Source organism: Lontra canadensis, unplaced genomic scaffold, assembly GCF_010015895.1.
Source record: "Lontra canadensis isolate GAN:19392208 unplaced genomic scaffold, GSC_riverotter_1.0 scaffold77, whole genome shotgun sequence".
Taxonomy (NCBI): Eukaryota; Metazoa; Chordata; class Mammalia; order Carnivora; family Mustelidae; genus Lontra; species Lontra canadensis.
In genome coordinates this window covers 10,304,578-10,324,489 of record NW_022631071.1, presented here as the reverse complement: position 1 = coordinate 10,324,489, position 19,912 = coordinate 10,304,578, and the positions used below count along the sequence as shown (strand labels likewise).

Genomic DNA, 19,912 nt, shown 5'->3' with positions numbered 1-19,912 from the left:
CTGAGCAGAGAGCCTGATGTGGGACTCGATGCCAGGACCCTGGGATCATGACCTGAGCCGAAGGCAGTGGCTCAACTGACTGAGTCACCCAGGCGCCCAGTACTGAGCATTTTAAATGCATTTTTAAACCTATATTTAAAGAATATTTAAACTGAATTATAAATCTCTGGTTATTATCTCTTTATAAAACAAATGTTCCACACCTTAAAAAAAAATAAAATTATGAAAACTGGGTTTATGGTCCCAGATGCTATTTTCAATCAATTAAAAATTAGTATTATTCTAATGATAAGATGAAGATAATTAGTACTTACTTTTGATACCAAATCAATATTAAATCTCCTGCCTTCTTTAATAATTTGTGAGTAAGTAATCCTGTTTTTCTTTGGTTGCAATGCAGTGTCTTCTTCTGTAGGCACATTTTCACTTGTTTCTTCTTCTGAAGCTGACTTCACACAAGTTTTGTTGTCATAATGCTTTTCTTTTCCCCCTGTTACTTCCACATCATGTATTTCTAGGGCAGTCTCTAGATCGCTGCTTGGAGTTTGTTCTCTCGGCACTTCACAGATCACACTGCGTAATGACTCATCTTCTGAAGGCAGACAGGCAGAATGTGCAGCTTCTGTGGGGTTCCCAGATATCACAGAAGCATGATTTTTCTGCAGTGCACCAGCTTCTTCAACATCTTCATGTAAATCCTGACTAATGAGAAATTATAATAACAATACACTTTTGATAATTGTACTGGCTACATTTTATACTATTTTAATGGCAATTTTTATTTCTTTACCTCATTTATTTTTTCAAGTTCAGTATACATTTTCCCTTGTATGAACCACACAGTAAACGTTCACCTGTTAAGGTTTCGATACAATATGAAACATGGTTAATACTTTAAAAATATACATAAAGACTTCAGAGTTTAGTAGGGTCTGTCACATGTACACTTTTGAGACTTTAATGCCATCAGGGGAATTGTATTTTAGAAACAAATCAAAAGTGGTTACGAGCACAGCTTTCAGAATAAACAAGACAATGCCCAAACCCTGTGATTAGGTAACTCTGTGAAGTTAGTTATTTATCCTCTCTGATCTAAATTATCCATCTATAACACATGGATAATAGCATCTACCTCACAAGGTTGTTTTGAAGATTAATAGTTTAGTCTTCATGGTATCACATGCGAAGAACCTGTCACAGTGCTTAGCATACAGTAAATGTTCAACAGTGGTAGTTATCAAAGATTAATATTATTGATGGTGTGACAGAGCTAGAAAAAGTCTGCCATAAAGTTTAAGTTGGCTTATCACAATGTGGTATCTAAGCGGATCTTTTTGTATTCTTTCCTGCTTTATTTGTTTTAGTATTAGTGTCTATTACTCTATTTCAAAGTTACTATTACAGTTAACATTCTTGGTCCATATTGCTTTGACGGATAAAACAGGCTCCTGTTCAATCTACCTGCATTACGCATTTCACTTTCATGTTATCCTCCATAGAACCTACATTTCATTAAGTTGACCTACTGAAGGGGTGCCTGAGTGGCTCAGGGGGTTAAGCCTCTGCCTTTGGCTCGGGTCATGATCTCAGTACCCTGGGATCAAGCCCTGCATCAGGCTCTCTGCTCAGCAGGGAGCCTGCTTCCCCGCTCTCTCTCTGCCTACTTGTGATCTCTGTCTGTCAAAACAATAAATAAAATCTTAAAAAAAAAAAAGTTGACCTACTGTGAAACACTAAAAAATGCCAGTAATAGGCCTTGGGAAGTAAACACCTGCTAACTGATCGCTCAAGAACTTATAGCTGCTCTTTCTTATATGATCTCTAAACCCTACCCCATAAAATCTTCTTTCTGCCTCTAACCCATATCACCTTCTTTATAAATGATTTTCTAGTCTTATCTCTCTTGTTTTCAGACATAGCATCTCTCTGAGTCTATCAACTCTAATCTCCATGTTTTGGACTGTATCATTTTTGTCCCCTGGGTTATTCATCCCACTACCATAATATCGTAATTCTCCTACTCTCGAAAATAAGCATGTACTTTAACAATCCATTGTAAGAAAAAATTTTAAATATTTCCCCAAAAAACTTCCTTAAACCAACCATACATATCGTTCTATTACTCCATGTCCCCACAATACACACATGCAGTTTACCTTGCATTTATTTATCAGTTCCTTTTAATAGTCCTTTGGTTGTTTAGGATATACTTTATCTCTGAAGTAGACTTTAATTCCCTTGGGGAAGATCAGAACATCTCTATTTATGTGTCCCTCACAGCAGCTACTGCACTGCTCTACAGACATGCTATCAAATAAATTCTTGAAGAATAAATGGTTTCTACATGCCAACAGGGTGTGTGTGTGTGTGTGTGTGTGTGTGTGTGTGTGTAAACATGAAACAAACTGAATTTGTAAAAAACACAAGCTACCAGGCCAGGAAAAAGCAATAAATTATAAATTCGAAAGTCTGAGTACACTTAAAAAATGTCTTATTGGGGCACCTGGGTGGCTCAATGGGTTAAGCCTCTGCCTTGGGCTCAGGTCATGATCTCAGGGTCCTGGGATGGAGACCCGCATCAGGCTCTCTGATCAGCAGGGATCCTGCTTCCCCACCCCCCCGCCTACATATGATCTCTCTGTCAAATAAATAAAATCTTAAAAAAAATTTAAAAAAATTTAAAAAGTCGTATTACAATGAATATGATAAACACGACAATAAAAAAGGTACAATGAAAGAGTAACATAACATAAATGTCAAAAATATAATACGCTGGAAGAAGAGCTAGGATGATGGAATAATAGAAGGATCCTAAGTTCTTCTTCTCCCTTGAAAACAACTAGATAACTACCAAATCATCCTGAATACCCAAGAAATCAACTTGAAGACTGACAGAACAAATTCCACAACCAAAGGGATAGAAGAGGCCACATGGAGGAAGGTAGGAAGTACAGGGACATGCTTTGGGGGAGAAACAGATCTCTGATGTTGTGGAGGGGAGGGAGCCCTCGTCTGGGAGAAAGATAAGGGAGAGAGAAGCATACAGGGGAACACACAGGGAGAATACTTCTCCAAAGCCACTGGCTGGGAAAACAAGAGGGGGAGATTTTTGTGAGTTTTTCAACCAGCAGGGATTGAAGACTAGAGTTTTAGAGATCCACAGCATGGCTGGCATAGAGTCTGGAAGGCACACTGCACTGCTCCTGGGGAGAAGACATGAAAACAACCTGGGGACAGACAGCCATCTAAAGAAGCCCTTGGACACCCGGGGGAGATAATTCCCTCTTCTCAAAATGAGTCCCTGGGAACAAGCACGGAGGTCCCTCTCCAGAGACAGTGGAGCTGCCTGGTTTCACTTCCCTCCCCCACCCCTCAGCATAAAAAAAGAACCAACTGTTATAAACACCAGAGCACCTACAGTGGCTGCCTTACCTGCTTATATCAGGTCCAACACCCCTGCACTCTACCCCCACTGCCCTTCTTGGTCAAGTTGGTCCTTGATCCTTGGTCCTTGGAAGGACCCTACCCCAGAAGACCAGCAGAAACCCCTGCTCACACAACATCTCCTGACCAGAGAGTTATGCAAAGATTCAGGCCTAGGGAAGTAGTATTGGGTCTCATTTAACAAACAGACCAGAGTACACTGAGTTAAACTCACCACACTGCCCAAGGACAAAACACTGCCCAATGAAGGCAAGGACAGGCTCTGCAGATGACTGGCCTGAAGGACAGAGCTCCCAAAACAAGCAGCAGAATGCATGCAGCATGCACCGGAGACACGCCCTGAAGCATCAGGCCCTGGGCACTATATGACATCTTCTTCATAAAGCCATTATACTCAAAAGCAGGAAACAGAACAAGCTTTTCCAACAAACAAATAAATCAGAAACCTAGGGAAAATGCCAAGATGGAGGAATTCATCCCAAATGAAACAAGATAAGGTCACAGCCAGAGATCTAAATGAAACAGATATAAGTAATATGCCTGAATGGAGAACTGAAAGCAACAATCATAAGGATAATGACTGGGCTTGAGAAAAGAGTGGAAGACTTCAGGATGGCCCTTACCACAAAGATAAAAGAGTTAAAAAAAAACAGAAATGTAAACTGCAATAAGAAAGATTTGAAACAGACTGGATACAATGAGAACACAAGGATAAAAGAAGCAGATGAACAGATAAGTGATATAGAAGGTAAAATAATAGACAAATATGAAGCTGAACAAAAGAAAGAAGAATTATGCATCAGGAGAATATATTTAGGGAACTCAGTGACTCCATCACATGAAGTAACATTCGTACTATACAAGTCTGAGAACAAGAAGAGAGAGAAGAGGGGGGCAGAAAATTTATCTGAGGAAATAACAGCTGAAAGATTCCCTAATCTGGAGAAGTAAAAAGACATCCAAATCCTGAGGCACAGACATCTCCCATCATAATCCACAAAAGCAGACCAACACCAAGATTTGTTATAATTAAATTTGCAAAATATAGCTATAAAGAAAAAAATCCTAAATGCAGCAAGACAAAAGAAGTCCTGAACTTACAAAGGAAGACCCATAAGACCATCTGCAGATCTCTCCACAGAAATTTAGTTAGTCAGAAGACAGTGGTATGATATACTCAAAGTTCTGAATGGGAAAAATCAGCAGCTAAGAATACTCTACCCACCAAGGCTATCATACAGAACAGAAGGAGAGATGAAGAGCTTCCCAGAGAAACAAAAACTAAAGGAGCTTGTGACCACCAAACCAGCCCTGGAAGAAATACTAAAGGGAACTATTTGAGTCGAAAGAAAAGAACAAAAGTGACAAAGAGAAGAAAGGACCAGAGAAAATCTCCCGACACGACAAAACAAGTAATAAAACGGCAATAAATATATAGCTATCAACAGTTCTGAATACAAATGGAATACACGCTCTAATCACAAGACAGAGGATGGCAAAATGTATAACAAAACAAGACCCATTTAAATGCTGCCTACAAGAGACTCATTTTAGACATAATGACACCTGCACACTGAAGATGAGGGGATGGATAAACATTTATCATGCAAATAGACATCAAAATGAAGCCAGAGTAGATTATAATAAGAGATGAAGAAGGGTATTATATCATAATAAAGCAGACTATCCAACAGGAAGATCTAACAATTGTAAATATTTATATCCTCAATATGGGGAGCACCCAAATGTATAAAAGAATTAATAAAAACATGAAGAAACTCATTGATAATAAGACAGTAATACTACGGGACTTTAACACCCCAATTACATCAATGGACAGATCATCTAGGCAGAAAATCAACAAGGAAACAATAGTTTTGAATGCCATAATGGACCAAATGGACTTAACAGACATATTCAGAACACTTCACCCCGAAGCAGCAGAATACACATTCTTTTCGAGTGCACATGTGACATTCTCAAGAACAGACCACATACTAGGTCACAACTCAGACCTCAACAACCACAAAAAGATGTGATCATACCATGCATCTTTTTAGACCACAATGCTATGAAACTTGAAGTCAAACACAAGAAAAAATTAGGAAAAACCACAAATACATGTAGGTAAAACAACATGCTACTAAAAAATGAATGGATCTGGGGTGCCTGGTTTTAGCTCAGATCATGATCTCAGGGTCGTGAGATTGAACCCCGTTTTGGGCTCTGTGCTGAGTCTGCTTGAGATTCTCTCTCCATCTCCCTTTTCATGCTCTCCTTCTCTCTCTCTAAAATCAATAAATAAATCTAAAAAAAAGAGGATGAATGGGTCAACCAGGAAATTAAAGAATTAAAAAAATAGATGGAAACAATTAAAATGAAAACATGACAGTCCAAGAAAGAAAAATCTCAAATAAACAACCTAAACTTACACCTAAAGGAGCTAGACAAAGAAATACAAATGAAGTCTAAAGCCAGCAGAGGAAAGAAAATAATAAAGATCAGAGCAGAAATAAATGATAAAGAAACTAAATAAACAAACAAACAAAAAACAGTAGAACCCATCAATGAAACTAGGAGTTGATTCCTTGAATTGTTAAGTGGTAAACCCCTAACTAGACTTATGAAAAAGAAAGGAGAAACTGGACCCAAACAAATAAAATCAGAAATGAGAGAGAAGAAATAACAACCAACACCACAGAAATACAATTATCAGATATTGTGAAATTATCAGAAAGTATTATGAAAAATTATATGCCAACAAATAGGACAACTTGGAAGCAATGGATAAAGTCCTAGAAACACATAAGCTACCAAAACTGAAGCAGAAAGAAACAGAAACAGACACAGAAGCACCAAAGAAGCTGAATCGGTAATCAAAAATGTCCTGACAAACAAAAGTCCAGGGCCAGATGGTTTCCCTGGGGGAATTCTACCAAACATTTAAAGAAGAGTTAATAACTTTTCTTCTGAAAGTATTCTAAAAAAACAGAAGAGGAAGGAAAACTTCCAAGTTCATTCTATGAGGCCAGCATTACCTTAATTCCAACACCAGACAAAGACTCCATTAAAAAAAAGCAACTACAGGCTGATATCCCTGATGAACACGGATATAAAAAAATCTCAATAGGATACTAGCAAATTGAATCTGACAGTACATTAAAAGAATTATTCACCATGATCAAGCAGGATTTATTAATGGGCCACAAGGATGTTTCAATATTCGGAAGTCAATCAATATGATACACCACATTAATTTTAAAAAAAGATAAGAACCATATGATCCATTGAAAAGATGTAGAGAAAGCATCTAACAGAGTACAACATACATTCATTATAAAAAAAAAAAACCTTCAACAAAGTAGGGTTAGAGGGAACATACCTCAACATAATAAGGGCCATATATGAAAAATCCACACCTAGTATCATTCTCAGTGGGGAAAAGCAAAGAGTTTTACCTCTATAGTCACAGACAAGATAGGGATTTCTACTCTTACCACAATTATTTCACACAGTACTGGAAGTCCTAGCCACAGGAATCAAATAATACAAAGAAATAAAAGGCATCCAAACTGGCAAGGAAGAAGTTAAACTTTCACTATTTGCAGATGACATGATACTCTATAAAGAAAACCCCAAAGACTGCACCAAAAACCTGCAAGGACTGATAAACAAATTCAGTAAAGTCACAGGATACAAAACCAACATACAGAAATCTGGTGCATATCTATACACCAATAATGAAGTAGCAGAAAGAGAAATCAAGGAATTGATCCCCTCCTACAATTGTTCCAAAAATCATAAGATACCTAGGAATAAACCTATCCAAAGAAGTAAAAGATCTATACTCTGAAAACCAGAACACTTACGAAAGAAATCGAAAATGACACAAAGAAATGAAAAAACACTGCAAGCTCATGGATTGGAAGAACAAATATTGTTAAAAAGTCTATACTGCCCAAAGCAGTCTACACAGTTCATGAAATCTTTATCAAAGTTATAGCAGCATTTTTCACAGAACTAGAACAAACAACTCTAAAATTTGTATGGAACCACAAAATACTCCAAATAGCAAAAACCAATCTTCAAAAAGAAAAGCAAAGCTGGAGACATCACAATTCAAGACCTTAAGTTATATCATTACAAAGCTGTACTGATCAAGCATAATATTGGCACAAAAATAGATACACAGATCAACAGAACAGAAGAGAAAACACAGAAATGAACCCACCACTATCTGGTCAATTAATCTTCAGCAAAGGAGGAGAGAATATCCAATGGGGAAAAGACAGTCTCTTCAACAAATAGTGTTGGAAAAACCGGAGAGCAACATGCAAAAAATGAAACCAGACCACTTATTTATACTATATGCAAAAATAAATTTAAAATGAATGAAATACCTAAAAGTGAGACAGGAAAACAATAAAATCCTAGAGGAGAACACAGGCAGCAACCTCTTTGACATCGGCTGTAGCAACTTCTTACTAGATACATCTCCTGAGGCAAGGGGAATAACAGCAAAAATAAACTATGAGGACTTCATCAAAATAAAAAAGATTCTGCACAGTGAAGGAAATAACCAACAAAACTAAAAGGGAACCTACAAAATTGGAGAAGACATTCTCAAATGATGTATCTAATGAAGGGTTAGTATCTAAAATTTATAAAGAACTTTTCAAAATCCACACCCCCCAAAAAAAATAATCCAGTTTAAAAATGGCAAAAGACATGAACATTTTTTCTAAAGAAGAAAAACAGATGGTCACCAGACACATGAAAAGATGATTAACATCACTAATCATCAGGGAAATACAAATCAAAACTACCTCATGCCTGTCAGAATGGATAAAATTAACAACACAGGAAACAAAAGGTCTTGGCGAGAATGTGGAGAAAGGGGAACCCTGTTACGCTGTTGAAGGGAATACAAACTAGTACAGCCACTCTGGACAACAGTATGGAGGTTCCTCAAAACATTAAAAATAGTACTGTAAAACCAAGCAATTGCACCACAGGGTATTCAACCAAAGAATACAAGAATATTATCTCAAAGGGATGCATGCACCCTGATGTTTACAGAAGCATTATCAACAATAACCAAATTATGGAAAGAGCCCCAATGTCCACTGACTGATAAATCGAAAAAGATTATGTGAGATTTACATATATCATACATATAGCATACATATATATGATCTAGGAATAGTACTCAGCCATGAAAAAGAATGAAATCTTGCCATTTGCAACAACATGTGTGGGGCTCATAAGTATTACGCTAAGGGAAATAAGACAGTCAGAGAAAGACAAACCACATGATTTCACTCATATGTGGAATTTAAGAAACAAAAGACATGAACATAGAGGGGGAAAGAAACAGAAGAAAACCAATAAACAGACTCTCAACTATAGGTGACAAGCTGACAGTTAGCATAGGGGAGGTGTGCGGGGGGTGTAGGGGTGGGGGAGAGTTGGGGGGCAGTTAAATAGGTGATGGGGATTAAGGAGAGCCCTGGGATGAGCACCAGGTGTTGTATATAATTGCTGAATACTAAATTCTACACTTGTAAGTAATGTGTATGTTAACTAACTGGAGTTTAAATAAAAACTTAGAAAAAATAAAGAATATTTACAGTCCCACTAAAAAAAGAAATAAAATGCCAAGATCTTTACCGTTATAATACAATAATTTTAGTTAAATATAATAAAATAAAACGCAGTATCATTAATGATCTAATCCTACCTTTTAGATCTAGAAAAGTAAAGTGGGAAAAGTTCTAGATGCATTAATCAGCAGGTATTAGGCAAGCCACTTAATCTCTCAGATCCATTTATAAAATGGGAATCAGACCAGCTTCCTAACCTTTCATGAGGCTGTTGTACCATAAATGAACTAAAGTATATGCAAAGTATTTTACAAACTCCAAAAGACTAATCAAACATGAGACAGTAATCAAATATAAAATACTGCTAAACTTTGCAAAGGTCAACAGACAACTCAAAATACACATATCCAGGGTTTTTGAGATTACACTTTGAAAGCTCTTTGATCAGATTACGCTACGATACCATTGTCATTAGCAACATTAAAAATGAAGAGCAATAATATGACATGTGATTTGTATATTTTCTACAGCATTATTTACACTCTACACTTTTATTTTAAAAAGCAAATAAATCAAAGTGGGTTCTAAGAGGGATCTAAGGTGATAACTTTCAGTAGAAGTCCCACACCTACAAATTAAACTAAGGAATGTCATGATAATCAACTGCATTTTACAGATAAGACAAAATATGGCAATTTCTTCTTATTACAGACCTTGATAATGACACCATGGAAACTGAACACAGTAACTGATCTAGTCAATGGCTCTCTATTACCTTCTGAAAAAAGGGCCTTTCTACAATGAATGAAATGTATTAATGCTGAATAATCTGGAAAACACGACAAAATAATTAAAGGTGTAAGTATAAGAAAAGAAATTTTTCTTTGTAAACTTGTAAATTTGTCCTACAGCTATAAATTAATAAGTCTTACTCTTCTCAATATCATTTTGTGAAATCCCTAGCACAATGGAAAACATATGCAATAAAAACACAAGATTGTCCTTAGTTTCTGTTAACAACAATATTTTGTACTTCAGCTAAGGTTAAATTAGTAGGATAACTAGAATTTACAAAGACACCAGAAAACTCCCAAAACTCCACTTAATGCACTAGTAAACAAAATTCTGTTCATCAAAATGAACTTATATTTCCTCAAATTTAAAACTTTATATTGTGGTAAAAAAAAATTCTTAAAATAGATAATTCAACCTTTTGAAGAAAAATTAATAAATTAAAAACTCAAATTTATAAATTTTAAAGTGTTTGAAAAATATAAAAACATACTTGCCAGTTGTAAATGAATGTGGCCGGATTCTAAATTCTCAATGGAAACTATGAGTTCAACAATGCTATTATGATTTTAACATATAAAGGAGAAAAAATCTGCCTCATTAGTTCTTATAAAACTTTTCAGTATCAAAAAAGATTTAACAAATGAAATCTAATGTGACTTATATTGCCAATTCGAATTTCAAAGGCCATTTACAGGACAGTATATAACAATGCTGAGGTAATTTTACCAACCTGCAGCTGATGAATACTATTTTTTCTAATGCTTTTTATACTAATTTCCAAGATTATATATATATATATATTTATATATATATATATAAATATATATATATATATAAAATCTTAAAAATCTGGGGGTATAAATTCAGGTATTATCTAGTATTGCTTATCAATAAATTGTATTAACAAAGTAATACCTCAAAGTGAATGCATCTGATTTATGCCTTGTATCAGTCACAGTTTGAGATAAGTCAAATAAAAAATTGCCAACCAACCGGTTAATTTATTCAGCACAGGTTTTAACTTTTCATTTTTCAGCCATTTGCATCTCTTTCACCACAGTACAGGTTGTTGCAAAAAATGGTGTTCATTTACTTAGTTGTATATGCTTTGTTCTAAGCCAATCATTTCTGATTTGCAGAGTATATGTTAAATTGCTAACCAGCTGTTTATTCCTACAAATAAATGTTTCATAGTTACCCATCAGAGTTAGAAAACTCAGACAATCCAAAAGTTATTGTTCCAGAAACTAGCAATATAAAAAAATACTGTATTCAATTTTGAATTGCTACAATAAAATATATTGATAAATATTTTCGCTACTCTAACCAACTTTAAATATTAACATATATTATGGAATATAGCTGAAATACTAACCTCCTGTTACATTTTTCCAGGAACAAAATTTCATAAGATGATATATAGCAAGTACTGCTAGTTGTCTACACAGCAGCCATTAGTGTCTTCCTCCCTGGCACAAGAGATGCAATTCCGGAACTAGGTAAAGGATCATGGCTGATTAAAGCCAATTATAGCAATTTACAACCCTTTGCTGCTGACTGATTTAGGAGTGAGCTGGCTATCTAGTTTTAGCCAATGAGAAAAAGAAGAATGTGCTGGAGGCTCCTGATGAAGACTCTTTAACATAACAGTAATAAAAAAAGGGGGGGATACATACGGGGCACCTGGGTCAGGTAAGTGTCTGCCTTCAGCTAAGGTCATAAACTCAGGATCCCGGGATCAAGTCCCACATGGAGCTCACTGCTCAACGGGGAGTTTGCTTCACCCTCTCTCTGTGTTCTCTCTCTCACAGGCACGCTCACATGCTCTCAAGTAAATAAATTAAATATTAAAAAAAAGTGATACATATGTTAGGAAAACTCTCCTCCTTCCTATCATGTTTAGAGGTCTTGCTGCATGAAAATGTGTCCAGAATTCTGGAAACCACTTTTTAACTTGAGATAGCAAGCTAAGAGAAGTGCAGAGCAGCTACCCCAAGCTCTGATGTGATTAAGATGCTCAATTAATGGGAAAAAATACAAAAACAACACCGAAACAAGCAACAGAATGGCAGTAAATACATATCGTCAATAATTACTTTGGATGTAAATAAACTAAATGCTCCTATCAAGACAGACGGTGACATAGTAGATTAAAAAAAAAAAGACCTATCTATATGCTACCTACAAAAGACCCATTTACCTGCACATTAAAAGAGAGAGGATGGAGAAACGTTTATCATGCAACTGAATGTCAAAAGACAGACAGGAGAGCAGCACTTACATTGGAACAAGAAAGACTTTACAACAGACTGTAACAAGAGACAAAGGGTACTATATAATTAAAAAGGAGACAATCCGACAAGAGGATGCAAGAATTTTAAACTTTTATGCACCCAACATGGGAGCACCCAAACAGATAAAAGAGTTAATAACAAACATAGAGAAACTAACTGAAAATAACACAATAATAGAAGGGGACTCAAAACTCTCCACTTACATCAATGGGATTCATCATCTAAACAAATCAACAAGTAAACAATGGTTTTGAATGACATGCTAGACCAGATGGATTTAATATATATATTCACAGTATTTCATTCTAAAACAGAATACACATTCTTTTCCAGCCAACATGGAACATTCTCCATAATAGATCACATATTAGACCATAAAACAAGTCTTAAATTCAAAAACACTGAAGTCCTATCATATACCTTTTCTGACCACAACACTATGAAACTAGAAATTAAGCATAAGAGAAAAATCTGGAAAGACCACAAATACATGGAGGTCAAACAACATGGTCCTAAACAATGAAAGGGTCAACTAGAAAGTCAAAGAAGAAATTAAAAAAAAAAAAAAATACATGGAAACAAGGGTGCCTAGGTGGCTCAGTCCATTGGGCGTCTACCTTTGGCTTGGGTCATGATCCCAGGATCTTGGGATAGATCCCTGTGCCAGGCCCCCTGCTCAGCGGGGAGCCTGTTTCTCCCTCTCCCTCTGCCTTTCTCCCCATGCTTGGGCTCACTCTCTCATGCTGTCTCTCTCTAATAAGTAAATAAAATCTTTTAAAAAATACACATGGAAACAAATGAAAATGAAGACAAAATAGTCCAAAATCTTTTGGTTTCAGCAAAAGCAATTCTAAGAGGAAACTATATAGTAATACAGGTCTACCTCAAGAAGCAAGAAAAGTCTCAAATGAACAACCCAACCTTACAACTAAAGGAGCTAGGAAAAAAAAAAACACAATGAAACTTAAAGCCAGCATAAGGAAGAAAATAATAAAGATTAGAGCAACAATAAATGATGAGAAATAAAAAAGACAATACAACGGATGAATGAAACCAGAAGGAGGTTCACTGAAAAAAACTGATACAAATGATAAACTTCTAGCCAGACTTATAAGAAAAGAGAAAGGACCCAAATAAATAAAATCACAAATGAGAGAGGAGAAATAACCAACATCACAGAAATACAAACAACTATAAGAGAATATTCTAAAACATTATATGCCAACAAATTGAAAAACCTAGAAATGGATAAATTCTCACGAACATAACCTACCAAAACCAAAGCAGGAAGAAATAAAAAATTTGACCAGACAGATTACCAGCAAAGAAAATCAGTTAGTAATCAAAAACACTCCCAATATACAAAAGTTTAAGGCCAGATGGCTTTACAGGTGAATTCTACCAAACATTTAAAGAAAAGTTAATACCTTTTCTTGGGAAAGTATTCTAAAAAAACAGAAGAGGAAAGAAAACTTCCAAATTCATTCTATGAGAACAGCATCACCCTAACACCAAAACCAGATGAAGATACCAAAAAAGAGAGAACTTTTTGAACTCATTCTAAGGGAACAGCATCACCCTAACACCAAAACCAGATAAAGATACCAAAAAAATGAGAACAAAAAAAAAAAAAGAGAACTAAATCCTCAACTTTATTGAGGGTTTTTGTGTCTCTGATGAACAGAGACACAAAAATCCTCAATATCATACTAGTAAACCAAATCCAACAATACATTTAAAAAAAACGTCCACAACAATCAAGTGGGATTTATTCCTGACATGTAAGGGTGGTACAATATTCACAAACCAATCAATGTGATACATTATCACATTAATAACAGGAAGAATAAAAACCATATAATCATTTCAAGAGATGATGAAAAAATATTTGACAAACTACAAGATCCATTCATGATAAAAACCCTAAACAAACTGGTCTAGAGGGAACATACCTCAACAGAATAAAGGCCTTATTTTTTTTTAAGATTTTTTATTTATTTCACAGAGAGAGAGAGAGATCACAAGTAGGCAGAGAGGCAAGCAGAAAGAAAGGGGTGAGCAGGCTTCCTGCTGAGCAGAGAGCCCGATGTGGGGCTCGATCTCAGGACCCTGGGATCACGACCTGAGCTGAAGGCAGAGGCTTTAACTCACTGAGCTACCCAGGTGCCCCTGGAATAAAGGCCTTATTATGAAAAGCCCACAACTAAGATCATACCCAATGGTAAGAAATTCAGAGGTTTTCCTTTAAGATCTGGAACCAGGATATCCACTCTCACCACTTTTATTCAACATAGTACTGGAAGCCCTAGCCACAGCAGAAAATAAAAAGAAATAAAAGGCACTGAACTTGGTAAGAAAGAAGTAAAACTTTCACCATTTGCAGATGACATGATAGTATACAAATAAAACACTAAATCAAGATTCAGCCAAAATACTACTAGAACTGATAAATGAATAAACTTGCAGGATACAAAATCAATGTAGAAAAGCCTACTGCATTCCTTTACAGTAATAATGAAGCAAAATAATAATAATTATAATGAAACAGCAGAAAGTGAAATTAAGAAAACAATTCCATTTACAACTGTACCCAAAACAATAAAATCTATAGGAATAAACTTAATAAAGTGAAAGACCTATACTCTGAAAACTATAAAACACTGAGAGGAATTCAATATGACACAAAGAAATGGAGATATTCTATGCTCATGGGGTGAAAAAACAAATATTGTTAAAAATTCTGTATTACAAAAAAAAATTGTTATGATCCAAATCAATCTACAGATTTAATGCAATCCCTGTCTAAAGAGCAACAGGATTTTTCATAGAACTAGAATAAACAATGCTAAAATTTGTATAGAGCCACAAAAAAAGCCCAAATAGCCCAAGCAATTTTGAAAAAGAAAAAAACATAAGTATCACAATCTCAGACTTCAAGTTATGTTACAATGCTAGAGTATTTAAAAACAGTATGGTACTGGCACGAAAATAGATCAAAAGAACAGAATAAAAAGCCCAGAAACAAACCAACAATTACATGACTGATTAATCTTTGACAAAGAAGGAATGAATATCCAATGGTAAAAAGACCATCTCTTCAACAAATGGTGCTGGGAAAACTTGATAGCAACATGCAAAAGAATGAAACTGGACCACTTTTTTCAGCATACATGAAAATAAATTCAAAATGTAATAAAGACCTAAATGTGAGTTTTGAAACCATAAAAATCTAGAAGAAAGCACAGAAGGTAATTTCTGATATTGGCCACAGCAATATTTTTCTAGATATGTTTCTTGAGGCATGGGAAAAAAAAGCAAAAATAAACTATTGGGACTAGAGCAAAATAAAAAGCTTCTGCACAGCAAAGGAAAGGATCAATGAGACTAAAAGACAACCTGCAGAATGAGAGAAGATATTTAGAAATGACATATCCAATAAACAGTATCCAAAATACACAAAGAACTTATAAAACTCAACACCCCTCCAAAAAATAATCCAATTAAAAATGTGTAGAAGAGGGTGCCTGGGTGGCTCAGTGGGTTAAGCTGCTGCCTTCGGCTCAGGTCATGATCTCAGGGTCCTGGGATCGAGTCCCGCATCGGGCTCTCTGCTCAGCAGGGAGCCTGCTTCCCTCTCTCTCTCTCTGCCTGCCTCTCTGTCTACTTGTGATCTCTCTTTGTCAAATCAATAAATAAAATCTTTAAAAAAAAAAAAAATGTGTAGAAGACATGAAGAGACATTTCTCCAAAGAAGACATACAGATGGCTAACAGACAGAAGAAATGATGCTCATCATCAGTCATCATCAGGGAAATGCAAATCAAAACTACGATATACCACTTTACACCTCTGAGAATGCCTAAAATCAAAAACACAAAAAACAAGTGTTGGTGAGGATGTGCAGAAAAAGAAACACTCTTCCACTGTTTATGGAAATGCAACTGGTGCAGCCCTTATGGATATCAGTATGGAGACTCCTCAAAACATTAAAAATAGAATTACAAACCAAGAAAGACCCTACTGGGTATTTACCCAAAACTACAAAAACACTAATTCAAAAGGACACATGCACCCCTATGTTTATATGTGCATTATTTGCAATAGCCAAATTATGGAAGTAGCCCAAGTGTCTGTTGGCTGATGAACGGATAAACAAGATGTGGTATAGATATACAATGGAATATTATTTGGCCATAAAAAAAAGAATGAAATCTTGCCATTTGCGACAACATGGATGGAAACAGTGAGTAAAATGCTAGGCAAAATAAGTCAGTCAGAGAATGACAAATACCACATGATTTCACTCATATGTGGAATTTAAGAAACAAAATAAATGAGCAAGTGAAAAGAAAAAAACAGAGAGAAAGACAAACCAATGAAGAGAGTCCTAACTATAGAGAAAAAACTGATGGATACCAGTGATCAGAATGGATTTGATGGGCACATGCTCAGAGAGTAGTGTACAAAAACAAGATAATTAGAAGTGAGAAACCCTACATGATTGGCCATCATTAGGGTATAATTACAAAGTCATCAGAAAGTGATAACAACTTTCTTTCTGGAAAAAAAAATGCTCATTAAGTGAGGCTAAAGATAAGTAGAAAACACCATTAACTTGTGGAGTGTGGCTACGGACAGAAAACACACGATTCTCAATAGGAAACAGACTCTTTTGAAAAAGCAAATGAGGAATACATAAAACTGTTCCTCTTTGTATAAGACATGACTGTCTATGTAAAAATCCTAAGGAAATCTATAAAAAAAAAAATCCCAAGAACTAATAAGTGAGTTCAGCAAGATGCCAGGATACAACTCAATGCATAAAAACCAACTGCATATCTTGACACCTAAAATGAACGTATGAAAGTCAACATTAAAAAGAATGCCACCTATAATTGCCCCAAAGACAAACAACTACTTAGGTATACAATTAACAAAACATGCACAGGATTGGGATGCTGAAAATTACACAAATCTGTAGAAAGAAATAGAAGTCAATCTACATAAATGGAGAGACATACCCTTGTCAATGAACTGGAAGACTCAAAATAATAAAGGTATCAATTCCCCCCAAGTTGAGTTACAATATTAATGCAATTTCTATCAAAATTCCAGCAACATTTCTAGACACAGAAAAGCTTATTAAAACATTATATGAAATGGCACAAACTCTAGAAAAGCTAAAACAATCTTGACAAAAAAGAATTAATTTGGAGGAATCATACTACCTGACTTTAAGTCCTAATATATAGCTGCAGGAATCTAGACAGTGTGGTATTGGTTTGGGAAAGACATACACATTAATGGAACAGAATATAAAATCAACAAATAGACCCATCCAAGTACAGCCAACTGATTTTTGACAAATATGCAAAATTAATTCAGTGGAGAAAAAACACCCTTTATAACAAACTGTGCCAAAGCAATAGGATAACCTTATGTTACAAAAAAATAACACTGACCTAAACCTCACACCGTATACAAAAATTAAAGATCATGGGCTTAAACTTAAAACTGTAATTTTTTTTTTAAAAAATAGGAGAAAATATTCTGGATCTATACCAAAGAAAAAAGTGATAAATTGGACCTCATCGAAATTTAAAACATTTCACCTGCAAAACATCCTGCCTAAACAGGATGCCAGACAAGCTACATACTTGACGGAAATATCTGCAAACTATTTACCTAACAAAGGACACATATATAAAACATATAAAGAACTCTTAAAAATCCACAGGAAAAAGCCAATCCAATTAAAAAATGAGCAAGAGATATGAACAGATTTTCAACAAACAGGATGTAAGAATGGCAAACACATGAAAAGATGTTCAAAATCAACCATAAGAAAAATGCAAATTAAAACTGCAATAAGATATCACTACACATCTATCAGAATGGCGAAGAAAGTAAAAACACCAGATGCTGAGGAGTATGTGGGGAAACTGAATTATGAAATTCTGATGGAAATGTAAAATGGTACAGGTCCTCTGGAAAACAGTTTCTTTTAAAACTAAACACATACTTACCATATGACCCATCAATTACACACTTGGGTATCTATCCTAGACAAATGAAAACATATGTTCACACAGAATCCTATAAACAAATATTCATAGCAGCTTTATTTGTAACAGACAAAAGTGAAAAAAGCCCACATGTTCTTTAATAGGTGAATAAGTAAACTTTGGTATATTCATAACATGGAATACTATTCAGCAGTAACAAGGAACAAACTACTAACACATGCAACCACCTGGATGAATCTGCAGGTTAACTGCAATGAGTGCAAGAGCCAATGGCAAGAGGTTATCCTGTACAGTTTTATTCACATAACATTCTCAAAATGACAAATAATAGAGCTAGGAAAGAGACTAGTGGTTACCAAGAGTTAGAAAATGGGGGAAATGGTAGGAAGGAGATGACCTATGGTTATAAAATGGAAACAGGAAAGATCCCTAGGGTGATGTAACTGCTCAGTTCTTTAAGTGGTGACAGATACATGACACAACATGTATATTAAAATTATACACACTCATACCCTACATCCACAAAATGTAACATTAACATCATCAGTAATGCATATATAAAAAAGCAACGAAAACAAAAAGCCAGGAATGTGTACCATATTTTTCATTATTTACAAAAGGGAAATCCAAAAGATTTTTTGATGTAGCCAACAAGAATGTCAAGGATCAGAGAGGAGTCAAGATGGCAGAGAAGTAGCAGGCTGAGACTACTTCAGGTAGCAGGAGATCACCTAGATAGCTTATCTAAAGATTGCAAACACCTACAAATCCAACGGGAGATCGAAGAGAAGAACAGCAATTCTAGAAACAGAAAATCAACCACTTTCTGTAAGGTAGGACTCGCAGAGAAGTGAATCCAAAGCAAAGGGAAGATAGAACGCGGGGGGAGGGGCAGACTCCCAGCAAGCGGCAGAGCAATGGAGCACAAAATCAGGACTTTTAAAAGTCTGTTCCACTGAAGGACATCACTCCAAAGGCTTAACTAGGGTGAAGCCCACGCGGGGTCAGCATGGACTCAGGTCCCGCAGGGTCACAGAAGGATCAGGGGTGTCTGAGTGTCGCAGAGCTTACAGGTATTAGAACGGGGAAGCCGGCTACAGAGACAGAGCCGAGGAGTGAGCTCAGAGCTCGGGGTTACCTTGAACTGGTCGCAGGCTCGGTCAGCTCAGAGCACGGCCAAAGGCCAGGGTGACGGGAGTAATTGGGGGCTTTTCTCTGAGGGCGCACTGAGGAGTGGGGCCCCGGGCTCTCAGCTCCTCCGGGCCCGGAGACTGGGAGGCCACCATCTTCATTCCCGTCCTCTGGAACTCTACAGAAAGTGCTCAGGGAACAAAAGCTCCCGAAAGCAAACCCGAGCGAGCGGATTACTCAGCCCAGCCCCTGGTAAGGGCAGTGCATTCCACCTGGGGCAAAGAAACTTGAGAATCACTACAACAGGCCTCTCCCCCAGAAGATCAACAATAAATCCAGCCAGGACCAAGTTCACCTACCAAGGAGTGCAGTTTCAATACCAAGGAGAGGAGCGGAATTCCAAAGGAGAAAGCAAAGCACGGAACTCACGGCTTTCTCCCCATGATTCCTTAGCCTTGCAGTTAATTTTTTTTTTCTTTTTCAATTTTTTCTTCTCTTCTTAGGCCAAAATTTTTTTTAACATTTACCCTTTTCTTTTTTAAATAGTTTATCTAATATATATATATATATATATATACATATATATATATATATATCTTTTTTATATTCTTTCTTTATT

The 19,912-nt window shown here is 36.0% G+C and overlaps 1 protein-coding gene across 2 annotated transcripts in view; it reads right to left on the bottom strand.

Annotated features, from left to right (window-relative positions):
• Positions 1–19,912, bottom strand: part of CHM (CHM Rab escort protein) — a 210,410-nt gene that overhangs the window by 128,122 nt on the left and 62,376 nt on the right. For both annotated transcript variants that reach the window (XM_032881813.1, XM_032881814.1), the window contains exon 5: positions 315–702. In XM_032881813.1, the coding sequence (XP_032737704.1) occupies positions 315–702 (388 nt within the window). The remainder of the gene's footprint in view (positions 1–314; positions 703–19,912) is intronic.